The sequence below is a fragment of the Artemia sp. Qi Xiang Cuo genome, chromosome 3, assembly GCF_049724085.1.
Source record: "Artemia sp. Qi Xiang Cuo chromosome 3, ASM4972408v1, whole genome shotgun sequence".
Lineage (NCBI taxonomy): Eukaryota > Metazoa > Arthropoda > Branchiopoda > Anostraca > Artemiidae > Artemia > Artemia sp. Qi Xiang Cuo.
Window position 1 is genome coordinate 11,381,974 of NC_142796.1, and position 14,406 is coordinate 11,396,379.

A 14,406-nucleotide genomic window follows, 5' to 3' on the forward strand; every position below is an offset into this window, starting at 1 on the left:
TTAAAGAAAACATTTTTAATTAAATTTTATTAAAACAATTTTACTTAAAATGTTTCATTGGAGACAAGTGTGCACGAACCTTCAGTCGCCTGGTTCTGGTAGACGCAAGAGGCGTTGTGGGTACAGTCGAGGGTGCCAGGCAGACAAGCACCTATATTCCCTATATCTCTTTCTTCCTCTCTTAATTTCTTTAGATCTCTTTCTTCCTTTTCTTCCTTGTGTGTTTTCAGTATTTTGCAACCTTGAAGTACAGTATAAATATTTCGTGATTTTCATTAATATTTTCGTGGTTGATAATATTTTCAGGGTGGAAGGATTGCTCCAGATGAAGATGTTAACGAGTTTGCTGACCGTTCCCAAGAAGAAATCGAGGAATACATTAAAGAGAAGGAAGCGAAGGCTCAAGCAACCATCTTGGAAATGGTTGGAGATTTGCCAAGCGTTGACGTGGCCCCACCGGAAAACGTTCTTTTTGTTTGCAAATTAAATCCAGTGACAACAGAAGATGATTTGGCAATTATTTTTGGACGTTTTGGAAATATTGTCAGGTAGAATTTAAGATATTTTACTTTTAAACCTATTTTGTGACAGAATATTGCAAATTTTGTCTCAAATTTTGATATGCCGAATTTATAGCGGTGCTTTATGAAGTCTTTATTGGCAAAAAAAAAATAGAAAAACTTTTCACTACCTATCTAAATAAGCCGATAGAAAAAAATGGAATAGAATAGAATAAACAGGAAGGTCTATTTTATTTATTTTATTTACTTATTTAATTGTTTTATACTTATTTTGAACCCAATTTTGTAGTCAAGGAAAACAAGTTTTGCATTCTGAGGTTCTCCAAGCTCTTGCCTGTAAATAATATACCTTTTTTTTAATATATTTTTCTTTTCTTTTTTTGACTGAAATTCACTTAGTAAATTAAAACTTAACCCGTCGGAATCTATCTCAAAATTTGATCTTCCAGACAGTCTACCTCGACAGTCTGCCTCAAAATTTGCTTGATGCTGTACTTGTATTGCGTGTAAATGCTTATTTAGCAGGCGAGTCCGTCAGATCTTAATATATATATTTATTTATATATTCAAATATATATGAACAATTTCTAGTCAAATCATTTATAGGGAAGATGTAATATCTATGAAAAGTAAACAGTTTCTCAGGTTTACTTTTAACAGTTGACACAGAAGCAGAGTCAAAATACTGTTTCCATGTAGGTAATCAAGGAAACTGTAATATGTTAGCTTTGAGTCGTGGGCAAACACTGTTCCGTGATCTTTCTCTGATCCCCAGGAATCAACAGTCCAGTCTTTAATTGACTGTAGATGTACTTGATGCTTTTAGAATTATCGCAGCTAATCGGATTGAACAGGTAAATCAGGTAACCAGTCAGACAAGTATGCGATTGAAGGGGGGGTGTTCTGCGAAGGTTTGCCCTTTTTCGAACATGTTGTGTTAACGAACTGTAAGTTAGAAGTGACTCGGCTCAATAATAAAAAAAAACCGTAAAGAAGAAAGAGCGAGGATAATTACAGCCAGTGAAAAATCGAAGTGAAGTATGCAAATATTTTGGTTGAGCAAGGCCGTATCCTGGGGAAGGGTTCGGGGTTTTGACCCCCCCCCCCCCGAAATATTTGTCTGACTCGTAGAAACGTAACAAAAATGGATATAAACAAATTTTGTATGCGTTTTTTGAGTTTTTTTTTGTATACCCCCCCCCCCCCCGAATTATTTTTCAGTAAAACCCCTTCCTAAAAAAAAATCCTGGGTATGGTCTTGCGGTTGAGACCTCTGCTTGACCGTTTTCAGTGCTGAATAATTAAAAAAAAAAATACAGATAAATTTCCTAAAGTGTGGTCTAAAAATGAGCTTAAATTCTTATGTCCAAAATTGTATTATCAATCACCAAATTGCTGACGTTAATAATTCTTTATTTTTTTTTATTTTTTTTTTGTAATAAGGTGATACGGGATCGTAAAACTGAAAAATTGTTTCAATATAGGTTCATTATATTACTATTCACCAAATTGCTAAATTATATTACCAATCACCAAATTGCTAACGTTCACAATTCTTAATTGTTTTAGTTGTGAGGTGATACGGGATCATGACACTGAAAAATCGTTTCAGTATGGGTTCATTATATTACCAACCCCCAAATTGCTAAAATATATTACCAATTACCAAATTGCTAATGTTAACAATTCTTAATTGTTTTAGTTTTGAAGTGATACGGGACGGTGAAACTGATGAATCGCATCAAAATAGGTTCGTTATATTACCAACCACCAAATTACTTACCAAACATCAAATTGAACTTATATTACCGACCGCCAAATTGCTAATGTTAACAATTCCTAATTGTTTTAGTTGTGAGGTGATACGGGATCGCGAAACTGATAAATCTCTTCAATATGGGTTCATCGAGTTTGACAATCCCAAGTCAGCTGAGGAAGCTTATTTCAAGATGGACAATTGTTTGATTGATGATAGACGAATTCATGTTGACTTTAGCCAGTCTGTTGCCCATCTTAAGTGGAGAGGAAAAGGTATGTACACAAGAGGAATCAACAGTTTATATATATATATATATATATATATATATATATATATATATATATATATATATATATATATATATATAGCCCCTTTTAGCGTTGCCTTAAGTAGTAAAAACAAGTATGTTGCTTATCTTTAATGTAGAGGGAACAGTATGGACACCGGAAATGTTATTATTGCATTGAATCTTAGGCGGTGCATTTTGCGCTGCCTAAGTAAACAGCGATGTGGGCACAATGTATTATTTATTTTATTGCTTTTTAGACCAGGCGCACAATCCACGTTTTTTTTTTTTTTTTTTTTTTTTTTTTTTTTTTTTTTTCAGTAAAGTGTGAATTAACAAAGTTTAAAGAACCTTTAAACGAAATTAGGGGAATTTTAAGGAAAATGAATTTTTTCTTGTAATTAGCTCGATAATTTTTTTTTTTCTAAAAATTGCCACACTAACATTCTGAAAAAAAAATGATTTAGATAGGTCATGTCTTTGGGGAGATGAGTTTTCTCCACCCCAGCGCCCTTAATATATTTTTCTAAAATCCTTTTGCAAAGTGAAACTAAGAGATCATTGCCAAAATGAAGTTCGACAGAATATCAATCCTCTTAATAATATACAAGAAATACTCGGGTGTTAGTTAATATTGCATAGGATAATTCAAACTTTAAACTATTCCTCATTAACGATTAATAAGTCTATCTTTTCTTATATATATATATATATATATATATATATATATATATATATATATATATATATATATATATATATATATATATATATCCAATCTTTTCCCATACCTTTTCTTTATTTTTCATCTTCTCTTATATCTTTTATCTTATTCTTATGTCTTTATCTTTTTTGTATCGGTAGAGGAAGTACATATTTTTTTGAAGGGGGGAGGGGGTGCCAGACACTGTTTTGGTGTCTAAAATTTGCCTCACTCCTTTTACCACTGTCTCAGCTAGTGGAAATAACCGTGATGCCTTTTTTTAAGTTTTTGCAAGATGCAATCGAGCTTGCCTATATTGTCGGTGGTCAAAAACAAAAAGTATCTCATAATCTCGTAATTTTGCTAGATGGCGAACATAATGTTTCATACTCTCTACTTGAACAGTTTTTCTTGAATTAAAATCAAGCCATGGCCAATTGGAGACAAGCCAGCTTTGGCTCTCATTCAGACTAATTTTGATTTAAATTCCACTGAATTTTGAATTAAACCAAGTTTGTGGACTCCGAATAAGAAGTTGATAGCCATGCCATGGCCAATTGGAGAAAAAACCAAGACAGGTATTTTGAGTGAGAGGCAGACCTGGCATAACCTTTTTTCAGAATTGTATAAAAATGATGTCATTTCACTTGTTGATAGATAGTCTATCATCCATCCATCCTAGGGTAGAATTAAGGTAGATAGCCGTAGATCTAATGGATAATCGAGATTTTTGATTTGACAACAAAATAGAAAAATATGTATAATATTTATGGTGGGGAGGAGGGCTGAAAATGACAAAAAAGTGTATCCAATATAAAGGGAGCTAAAAGAAATTTGCTGTCGTTAATTATTTTTGTGTAGCGATACAAAGCTACGTTTTTGAGACGACCCGCCCCCTCCCCCCCCCTCCAAAAAAGAAAGAAAAGCTTTAGGCTCTTATGCACTTCCAAAAAATGGTCTTGATTTATCTATTACCTTTCCACTCCTCTTATATCTGCAAAACGTTCATCCAGTCGCCAAAAATAATAAATCATAGAACCAAAAAATATATATGATATGAATAAAATAATAAGTATTAGGTTGGAATAATGGTCAATCCTTTACACTATAACTCCTCATGCATTCCGATTTAGGCTTTGCATGTTTGTCTTAATTTTCGGTATATGGTGCGTAACATTTTTTTTTTAATAAAAAATTAAATTGGGGCTTGTTAAGTACGAACACCGACTCAGCGTAGGTTATGCTGCCACCTATTCCTGTTTCCACCAGCCTGGGTATCGAGGTCATAATGGATTAAACTTGTGTTTTTTTTATTTAAGCTGAAATTCTTACTATATTTTTTTTTTTCTTTGTAATAAAAAGAGAGGTTTGCTTTTTATATTGTATTTTTCTTCAATTTTGTTTATAATGGATTAAGTTATTTTAGATTTTTTGTTGAAGCTGAAACTCTTACTATACTTATCTTTTCCTTCATAACCTTTTTGGATTACTATTTATTTAATAAATTTTAAATAAATTGTTTTTTTTTAATAAAGAGGTAGAAGGTATTGAGATTGATATTTTTTGTTCAATCCTCTTGTTTTATTTTCATTTACTTCCTATTAAATTTTTAATTTGTTTCAGGAAAAGGAGGCTATTCTGAAGATTTTGACCAAGATAAGTTTTTGGAGAAAAGGAAGCGGTCAAAAGATCGTGAGAAAATTAAAAGAAAATCTGAAGAGCGTAGAAAAAGGAGTTCTGAAGACAGACAAAGGAAAAGCTCTGAAGAGAGACCAAGGAAAGGTTCCGAAGATAGACAAAGAAAAAGTTCTGAGGAACGAGAAAAAAGTCCCAGCTTGACCATTAAAAAACCATCTAGAAGAAGCATAAGAAGACGCTCAGAAAGTCATGAAAACGGTAGATCCCTCAGTCGCTCACCTCAGAAACGACGTCGCAGCCCATCGGAGCATCGTCGTAGTCCATCATACCGTCGAAGACGATCCCCACCGCGAAGGTCTCCACCAAGACAGTGGCGGAATGATCGCTATTGGAATGGTGGACGTAGAGGAAGGAGTCCAGCTTTCAATCGGAATATGAATGATTGGAGAAGGTCTAGAAGATCTCCAATGTGGAGGGAGAGACCTACTCGTTATTGGGATGATAGAGATAGGTATGATAGAGACAGTAGAAGACGTAGATCAAGCGAACGCGATTATGATCGAAGACATAGCACAGAGAGAGTACGCAAGTCTCCTGAATTGGAGCGTCGTAGAAGGTCGGAATCAAGGCATTCGAAAAGTCGATCTATCACTCCGTCAGAGAAAAAGCGCAAGTACATTGAAAGCTCAAAGAAAAAAAGGCAAGAAACCTCTAGTGAGTCTGAAAAATCGGTTGAACGGTCACCGAGCCATCATAAAGGTCGTCGCAGTCGTAGCAAAAGTGTTCGTAAAGAAAGATCTGCTTCACCAGTTCCTCCTGCTCCTGTTGTTGAGATGACGTATGATAAGTTCGGCTTCCTTGGAAGAAAGCCACCAGTACCCACCGAATCAGAAAAGAAAGAGACAGCTGCTAGAGACCGTTCTCGAGAAAAAAGGCGTTCAAGATCCCGAAAAAGGTCTGTGTCACGCCGGAAGTCACCTGAAACACGAAAGAAAAGCTTAGAACCAAATGTCGATAAACGTAGACGACGAGGCTCCACGCCAGAAGGGCGTAGAAGGAGAAGTCCTTCCAGAGAAAAGGCACGTCGTAGGAGCCGAAGTCGAAATCGCTCAGTAACTCCACCTAGGAAAAGAGCGGCTACTCCAGAAAAACCGAAAAAAGCTGAAAGTGTTAAAGAAAGACGTAAAAGGGTTGAAACAGAGACTGAAGAATCATCCGCAGAGTCGAGTGCAGAAGAAGTAAGAAAGAAGAAGAAGAAGAAGGCTAAGGCGAAAAAGAAGAAATCTCGAAAGGGAGCATCTAGCTCGGAAAGTAGTCAGGAGGCGGATTCGGATTCCGCAGAAAGCGACTCTGGTGCTGAAGAAAGGAAGAAGAAGAAAAAGAGCAAGAAGAAGAAGAGTAAGAAATAGGAGAGGAGTAAAGAGATTTCTTTATTTTGAATTTGGGTGATTACAAACAATTACAAATTTTGTACCCTATCCAATTTAACCTGTAGGCTTTTTGTATAATGTGAGTTTCATGGATTAAAATTACAGGCTGTTTCTATTGTGTAATTGTTTTGATTAGTCTTACTATCAGTTAAGTTCTTTAATGTCCTTCTTTTAAATTTGTCCACCTTAAACTCACAGATGACCGTAAAGAGACTGTAAAACTCACCGTAAAGAGTAATATTTTTATATGGAAAAAAGAGGCGATGAAGGAAGAAGAAGAAGAAAAAGAGTAAAAAATAGAAGAAGAATGAAGATTTTTGAATTTCGGTGATTTACAAACAAAATACATTTTTTTCCCCGATCAAGTTAAAAATGAACATAAACAAATTTTGATGCATTTCCTAATTTTGTTGTAAACCCCCCCCCCCCCCCCGGGGACAAAGTCTTGAATACGCCCTGAATTACAGGCTGTTTTTGTTGGGTTATCTATTTGATTAGTCCTACTACCGGATAGACTCATGGAAAGTCCTTTTAAATTTGTTTGCTTAAACTCAAGAATCTAGTGATTTTTTTAGGTAAAAAATAGACTTGACGAATGATTTTAACTTCTTATATAAAATGTGAAAGGATTTGGTCATAACAATTTACTGAACGACGCTTAAACATTAATTGTTTATGTTTAAATTTTAAACATAAAGAGTTGTCAATCCTTGGAATTTTGTCTTGTGGTTTGGATCTTGGAGCCCGGCTGGTTTGTGAAGTTTAGAAAAGGCTTATGCGTCATCTACTTTTATGCTATTTTGCTACTAAATGGCATACATGACAACTAACATTTTTATGGCAATACTTTAGCAGTAGAAGAGTTGAAAAATTGAATTTTTACCTTTTTAAATTGTATTTTTGGTTTTGTACGTTTTTAATGCATATCTAATTTCATTAGAACAAAGTTTGACTTTTGGTGGAATGTACTGTGTTCAGGCCAGGACCCTATTCAGGGTTACATGGTTACTGTCTAACCAGATTTTTGCATCCCTTTGTTCAACACGGGTCATTAATACACTACCTCTTTCACGTAATTTTTCCCTTTAATTTGGAGACTGCTTTCAAGGTTGTTTAGCATTGGTGGTAGGTGTGTTGTAATATGAATCTCGGATTCCATAAGCTTCGAAACAGATTTAAAACGCTTTGGATCTCAAGTTCATTACGTTATGAGATGAGGACAGGTCTTGCTTTGGGCTTTCTGCGCACAGTAACCCCGCTTGTTGGTTTATTAGGAAGACGGTCACTGCCTATCTTTAACTTCGAAGTCCGGTAGCTTTTTTCAAGCTCATCACAGCAAGCCTTTTGAAGAATAGAAGTCTTCTCAAGGGATGCGATTTTACTCGCTTGTGAAGAAGAGTGGTTTTTCAACTCCATAATTTCAGCGTTCATACAGTCAAGCTTCTTTGAAAGTTTAGACTGGTGCCGGAAGATCCAGTTATAAATTCAGACTTACTGTAAAGGTATAAAGCTTGTTTGTGTCATAGCCGACATCATTCGTTGCAATAAATAATTGCCTTGATCCGCTTTTATTAATTTAGAACTCCATTTGGTTCATGTCTCTCTTAGTCAGTTAAAACAGCACTATCTATCAAAACTTTTTTTCAATATATGGCACTACAACGAAGAGCGATAAGACTTCTGCTTTAACCGAGGAAACAGGCTCCGTCAAATGGGACGGAAAACCGTTGTATGGGCTTCATTTCTGGAAAAATTGCGAAACGAAGGAGACAATAAGTTATAATTAGATATGTATAATATTAAAATATATATATTTTCTTAAACACGGCTTAGATCAGAAAGAGGGAAAGTGTCTAGCTAAGGTTCTAAAATTCTTTATTTTGGGTTTTGACTAGTACAAAAAAGTTTTTGATGAGAATAGCTAATAAACTTGTCCAGACATTTTTTGAAAAAAGGGCAAGTCTAGACTGCTTTTCCTGCTTCCTTTTTTCGTCCCATTTTTCTAGAAATCATTAAATGTATCATTAAAATATATGTTTTAGCATATTTTTTTTTTTATGCACAACAATAATCTAAATGCACTTAAACATGGGTTTTGTGGGTACATTTTCCCATTTAGGCCTCCAATCAGGTCAAGATACCCTTTTTATTCTTTTACATTCAAAAAAGACTTAAGAATTTCAATAAAAGAGATCTAAACACACTCAAATATGCCTTGTGTATGTCGAGGCAAAAGCCACGATGCTTGAAAAAACTTTTGGACTGTAGCACCGAAAATTGCTGTGTAGGAAGCAAATTTGGGTGATTGTAGCACTCTAGCAACTGAACGTGGTGGCCATCCTGGTTTGGTGAAATGGCGAAAGAAAAGCGCTTGTTTTCTCTACAACAACAGCAGCACATAACTGCACGAAAGTACTATTTTAGCGCAATTTCGTGATGCGTAACACATTCTGTACGTTTATATGTCTTGGTTTAATATAATTTAAACAATTGTTATGAAAATAGTGGATTTTAAAAGGTTATTTTCTTTTTTATCTGAGGCTCGTACTCGAGTATGGAAAAAGTCAGTAGCAGAATTAGACGGAACTCCAAAAGTTGCGAAATCTGCCAAACAAATTTCAAAATCTGCCAACAAATTTTACTAGGCCATGAAAACTGCAAAGTAGCATCGCTAACGCACTTTTTTCTCGGCGGCTCGTACTATTTCAAAAAGAAGGCAGCAAAAGCTACCTATTTTAAAGGGTGTTTTACAAGAAGCGATTCTCAATCGTCCCTACTAAAGACCTGGTGAGAATTTCAAAATATCTTAGGGATGATACATCTAAGACTTTCCGCTGCGTATTTAGAATAACGCAGTTTCGATTCAGCTCTGGTTTTCTTTCACTTTCACTTAAAGTTTCCCAGGAGTCGCGTATCCTATGTGTTTTTATAGTAAGCTTCATAAAAGGAAGTTAGGCCGTAGCTGTGAAGGTAGAACCAGCACTAGGACTCTTATGCTAAGTTCAGGGGCGTCCCGAGGGGGGGGGGTGCCCCCCTCCCAACTTTTTTGGTATTTGGTAAAAATTTTGCCAAAGGCGAAAATTTGCAAAATCGGCCAAAATTTAGGAAAATTCTTGATTTCTGCTTAAAATTCGGCATAAATCAAGTAGCGATTTGGTAAAATTTATGAAGATCGCCCCTCCAATAAAATGAGCCTCAGGACGCCTCTGGCTAAGTTTTATAGTAAGCTAAGGGGACCTTTCGGGTCTTATCCGTCCTGTATTTTACCTTATTTCAAGCATAAGTATCAAAACCCAACAAAAAACAAGAACGTTGTACGGGCCATTTAGAAAGGCTTCGGCAACCTTGTCTGATATTTCGGTAAAAGGCTCCTTAATGAAACAGAAGTTTATTCTGAGGTTTGCTTAGTTAATTGGTTACTCAGTGATTGGCTCAATCTTTACATCTCGATAACGACAAAACATAGATAAAAAGAAGGTCTGACTTAAGAATTCCAATTAGATATAAAGCTAGCTAATTTAGAAGTGGATGCCATGAATAAAAATGCCGAGGATCTGGAAAATGCGGCTAGATGGCACAACAGTAAAATATTGTACTGGCATATCAATAAATTGAGAGGGAGTAGTCAATCCGGACTTGGTTCTGTTATAGATAGGAACGGGACCATGAATAGTGACGACGTAAGAGTTAAAAAGAGATAGACGAAGCATTTAGAGAGTTTGCTAAAATGGGACGGAGTTATTAGAAAAGATATAAAGGAAAAGGGAACAGTTTACAATACCTTGTACATGAAGGAAGATTTGTTTTGTTATGAATAACTAGCAATAGTACTGAAAGGATTAAAAATTAATAAGGCTCCAGGTGCTGATAGTGTGGTAACTGAGTTTCTTAAATATGGGGGCTCTGAGGTTAGAAATAAGTTACTGAAAATTATGAATAGGATTTTTGAAAAAGGGGAAGTACCTAAAGATTTTAGGAAAACCTTAATAAGAGTGAGTGTCGTAATTATCGAGGCATTAGTCTGGTCTCTGTAGGTAGCAAATTATTTAGTAATATGATACTTGTTAGTTGTTAGTAGTAGTAGTAGCTAATTTATAACTCTTTATTGGTGAGTATATTCAAATAATCAGTAACTAATTTTCTTTCAGTAAAGAAAATTGAAAGACCAAGTTGTCTGTTACAAGCCTCCGCCGTAACATAGTTGTCACGTTTAGTAAGTAACCAACTCTACTAACATGACCAAAACTTTCCGACATGCTCAGAACAAAAGGGGAAATTTGTCAGTTTTAAATTTCACCCAAACCCAAAAGTGTCGTATGGAGTCTATTACACTTTTCTTCTTGCGTATTCAAACTTGTGTTTATTTAAATGATGTTGAAATACTATGAAATGATTGATTTTTCCTATTGAGCTGTTATTTGTACATCATGGAAAGACACTGAGGTCTTCGAAAACAATTAAATCGTCTGTCAAGATTCAAATTTAACTTTACTGAAAACTAATTACCGAAGTTTCACAACTACGCGAATTAGCTAAAAGATAAAAAGAACGGAATCTGAATTTCAGAGAGGGAAGAATAATGAATTTTCTTTGAATAATTTTACTGGAAAACAGGAGTAAATACACAAAATTCTTCAAGCAAATAATTTTGTCAAATAATTTGGACAAATAAAACGAAACAGATCAAACATCAGAAGACAATACTGCATTCTGTTTAGTACTTCCCTGGTTTACACTCAATTTGGATCTTTACTAAAGTACAATAGTCAGCGCTTTTCCAAAAGGATTAGAAAAGAGGAAGTATTCATCTTCAACGTTTCTGCCACTGCCCTTCAGCTACGTTTCAATAATTACACAAACAGCTGCAAACACAATGAAATTCACTGCACAACCACTAGACGCAAAGAGACAAATCCTGCATACATTAACACACAAAAATGGACAGTTAAACACTGCATATTACACAGAAATATCCTCGAAATAATAAAGAGAAGAGAAGATTAGGCAATACATACAATTCACTATGCTAGGAACTACCTTCGAATTACCAATAGCTGTGAACAAGTAACAATATTCTGTGTCGACACTTTTCAGCAATTCAAAAGCAAACACGACTTGGTGGACTAGAAAAACATCATGTTGCGTGTAAGTTGGTATTTAGGGCTATATTCAGCTTACAAGTGTAATTTTGATGATAGATCGAGCATAGTGAATATTAGCAGCACATTTTATTTCAAATTAAAATGATAGAAGCTAGGAAAAACAAGTTTATTTTCTGCATACAGAACCTGATAAAAGCCATAAAGAAACAGTAGAATTTAAAAATTCGTAGGAACAAATCTATGTTAATGTAAAAATTTCAAACCAGGCTTTCGCCTTTTAATGTTTCCCTTTCTGCAGCACACGTGTGAAATACAATAAAACAAACATATTTTTCTTGAATCCTGGTTTATATCAAGTAAATTTAGGGAGATAGAGAGAAAGATGGGGGGAGGTACCACCTCCAGATGACCACGAGTACTTATAAAGCTGTTGCTCTTTACTGACAACCAATATTTATAAAATTATGCATCGGTACTATACAAAATTATTTCAATTGTTTTTTAACATATTCTAAAAAAAAGTATCCTGTTGCTAAAAAAAATTTTCACTTTCATAGAGCACATTGAATTAATTTTTAGAAATAATTTAAGTATGAAAGGTTAATTTTAGCCTTAGATTAACATGGCATATTTTCAAAGTGTTTTTAATCTTTGATTTAGCCTTTTAGAGTACTTTCCTTTGACATCCTGAACACTTTAGTTCAATCTTATATAAAGAAAGATAAAACTCGCAAATAAATTCCTACTTGTGATTCTTTAAAGTATGGGCTATGAAAGAATTTGTTCCCTGATTAACGTCTTATGATGTGATAAGCCTATGGGCGTAATTTGTACTAATTGGACAGCAAACTTACGCTTTGGATTCATTAGCCTCCTCCAATCACCAGTCACAACGATGTTGCTTCAATTTATTTTAGACTGACCTAAACTCACTAAAAAAGGGTATATTTTCCTATTCTCGCATGTTTACTCTATTTTTCATTAAATCTGAAGAACAATTTAAAGCAAATTGCAAAAATTTAGTTTGATAGAAAGACTGAATTTCATATATCTAGCGATGGAAAAGTTTTAGGCTTAAATTAAAAAAAAAACAAATTACTGGACTGCAGAGAAAAAGCAGGCCAAAACTTTAACAAGGAGCATAAACCTAAAAAAAAATATCAGATGAGATATTGCCATTTCAGCAATATATGCCAAAATAACTGCTTTATCATCAGTGTAATATCCAGGGGCCCATCACTATAATTCGAAATGAAACTAAATAAAACTTCAGAATAGAAAGCATACTAAACTTAATAACACAAGACTTTCTAACTTGCCCAAGCCTTCAGTTGAAAATTTCTTTTTATCTCTCTCTCTAAAAGCATAAACCTTCCAAATTATTTACATTAAGCACCTGGTGAATCAATATTATAGTGTATATCAGGTAACGACAAGTAATATAAAGAAGAAACAATCAAGAATGTGTTTTTTTAATCCCAAATCCTCTCCTCTCGGTGACATAATAATCTTTTTCACTTAATTTCAAACTTTAATGTCACCTACACTAATTTAAAAACATCTTTTATTTTTTAATTTGGGTAGCCAAACATAATTGATGAAGACAAGGTACACTACTATAAGTTTCACAACCACAAAAAAGTACTATTCCCGGTTTTGCAGGGTGCCCTTCTGCCATAGGGCACCCCTTTCACCGGGGAAATGCAATAATGTTTTTAAGGCTAAACCGAAATATTTTGAAAAAAACAAAGGGAATTTTTCGAAAGGACAACCGCCTCTCTTAAAAAACACCATTTTTGATCGTTTTTTCTTTATGTTATGGAAGGCCAATGTGGTTTAAAAATTTTCTTTATCAACAAATACCAAAGTGTTCATTCAACTGGAAAACACACAAAATATTTGTAGAACTTTAGTTATGTAGAACTGGCCATTATGCTATTTGATAATACTTTCAACATTACTAACTGCTTCGCTTCCGAAGCAGAGTATATCGTAATAAGTCAAATATAGAGTCTTCATATTTGTGGAGCCGCAAAGTACTGTAACAACAGACATTAGCTCTTCAAACCTAAAGGGATAATCCAAAAGTGATATATACAGCGAAGCAGCAAATGTTTGTAATATTACACTATGATCTATTGGCTGATCATCTAAGTCTAAAAAATCAGCAACAAGAACAACAAGCTGTGAATGAAAAGAGGATAAAAAGTTTCCTAGATCAACTTCACCACTGAAAGTGTTATCACCTATATCAAGCTCTAAAATAGATTTAGAATGAACTGAATTCATTAAGTAAATCAGATCTTTAGAATCCAATTTGCACTGAAAAACACGTAAGCTTAATAAGGGATTCTTTAGTTTACATCAAAGTATAATCACCTACGGAACAAGTACTGACAAAACTCTCCAAAAGGGACCCCGCGTACCTCAGCGCCTCTAGACGCAAAATGTTGTACTACTTAATCGCTCCGAGCCAAAGTACTTTGCTCCGGCCAATAATTATGCTAGAGCATGATTCAGGCAACGAGTGAACAGGATGAATCGCGTTACTGCGTTTTTTAGGTGCCAGGTTCGCATAGGTATACAAAGGGTCACTTTTTTGTGTGGAGAGGATAGGTTTTGTCAGTACTTGTTCCGTAGGTGATTATACTTCGGTTTACATAGTACAGATTCTAAGCACTTGATATTATTACAAGACAAATGTAACGACCGCAAATGTGGAAGATTTCCTAGAGCCCCAGAAAATGACATTGAGGAAACATCATAATAAAAACAACTACGAAAGGTAAGAGCAAACAGGTTCTGGAAATTGGGAAGTTCGGTACAATCGCTTTATATGGGCCTTTCTAAAAAGTCAACTTTGGTTAATGCTAATGAAATAAAATAAAATAGGATGACTATATAATAGTTTAGAAACAAATTTGGGTTATATATTTGCACATTAGGGGGATGGGGGGGGGGCAAGCA

At 34.7% G+C, this 14,406-nt stretch overlaps 1 protein-coding gene across 1 annotated transcript in view; it reads left to right on the forward strand.

Annotated features, from left to right (window-relative positions):
- LOC148953762 (uncharacterized) overlaps positions 1–6,448 on the forward strand; it is a 51,649-nt gene extending 45,201 nt beyond the window's left edge. The window contains exons 6-8 of the mRNA XM_089108473.1: positions 307–548; positions 2,374–2,552; positions 4,893–6,448. Of these exons, the coding sequence (XP_088964599.1) occupies positions 307–548; positions 2,374–2,552; positions 4,893–6,316 (1,845 nt within the window). The 3' untranslated portion in view covers positions 6,317–6,448. The remainder of the gene's footprint in view (positions 1–306; positions 549–2,373; positions 2,553–4,892) is intronic.
- The last annotated feature ends 7,958 nt before the right edge of the window (positions 6,449–14,406 follow it).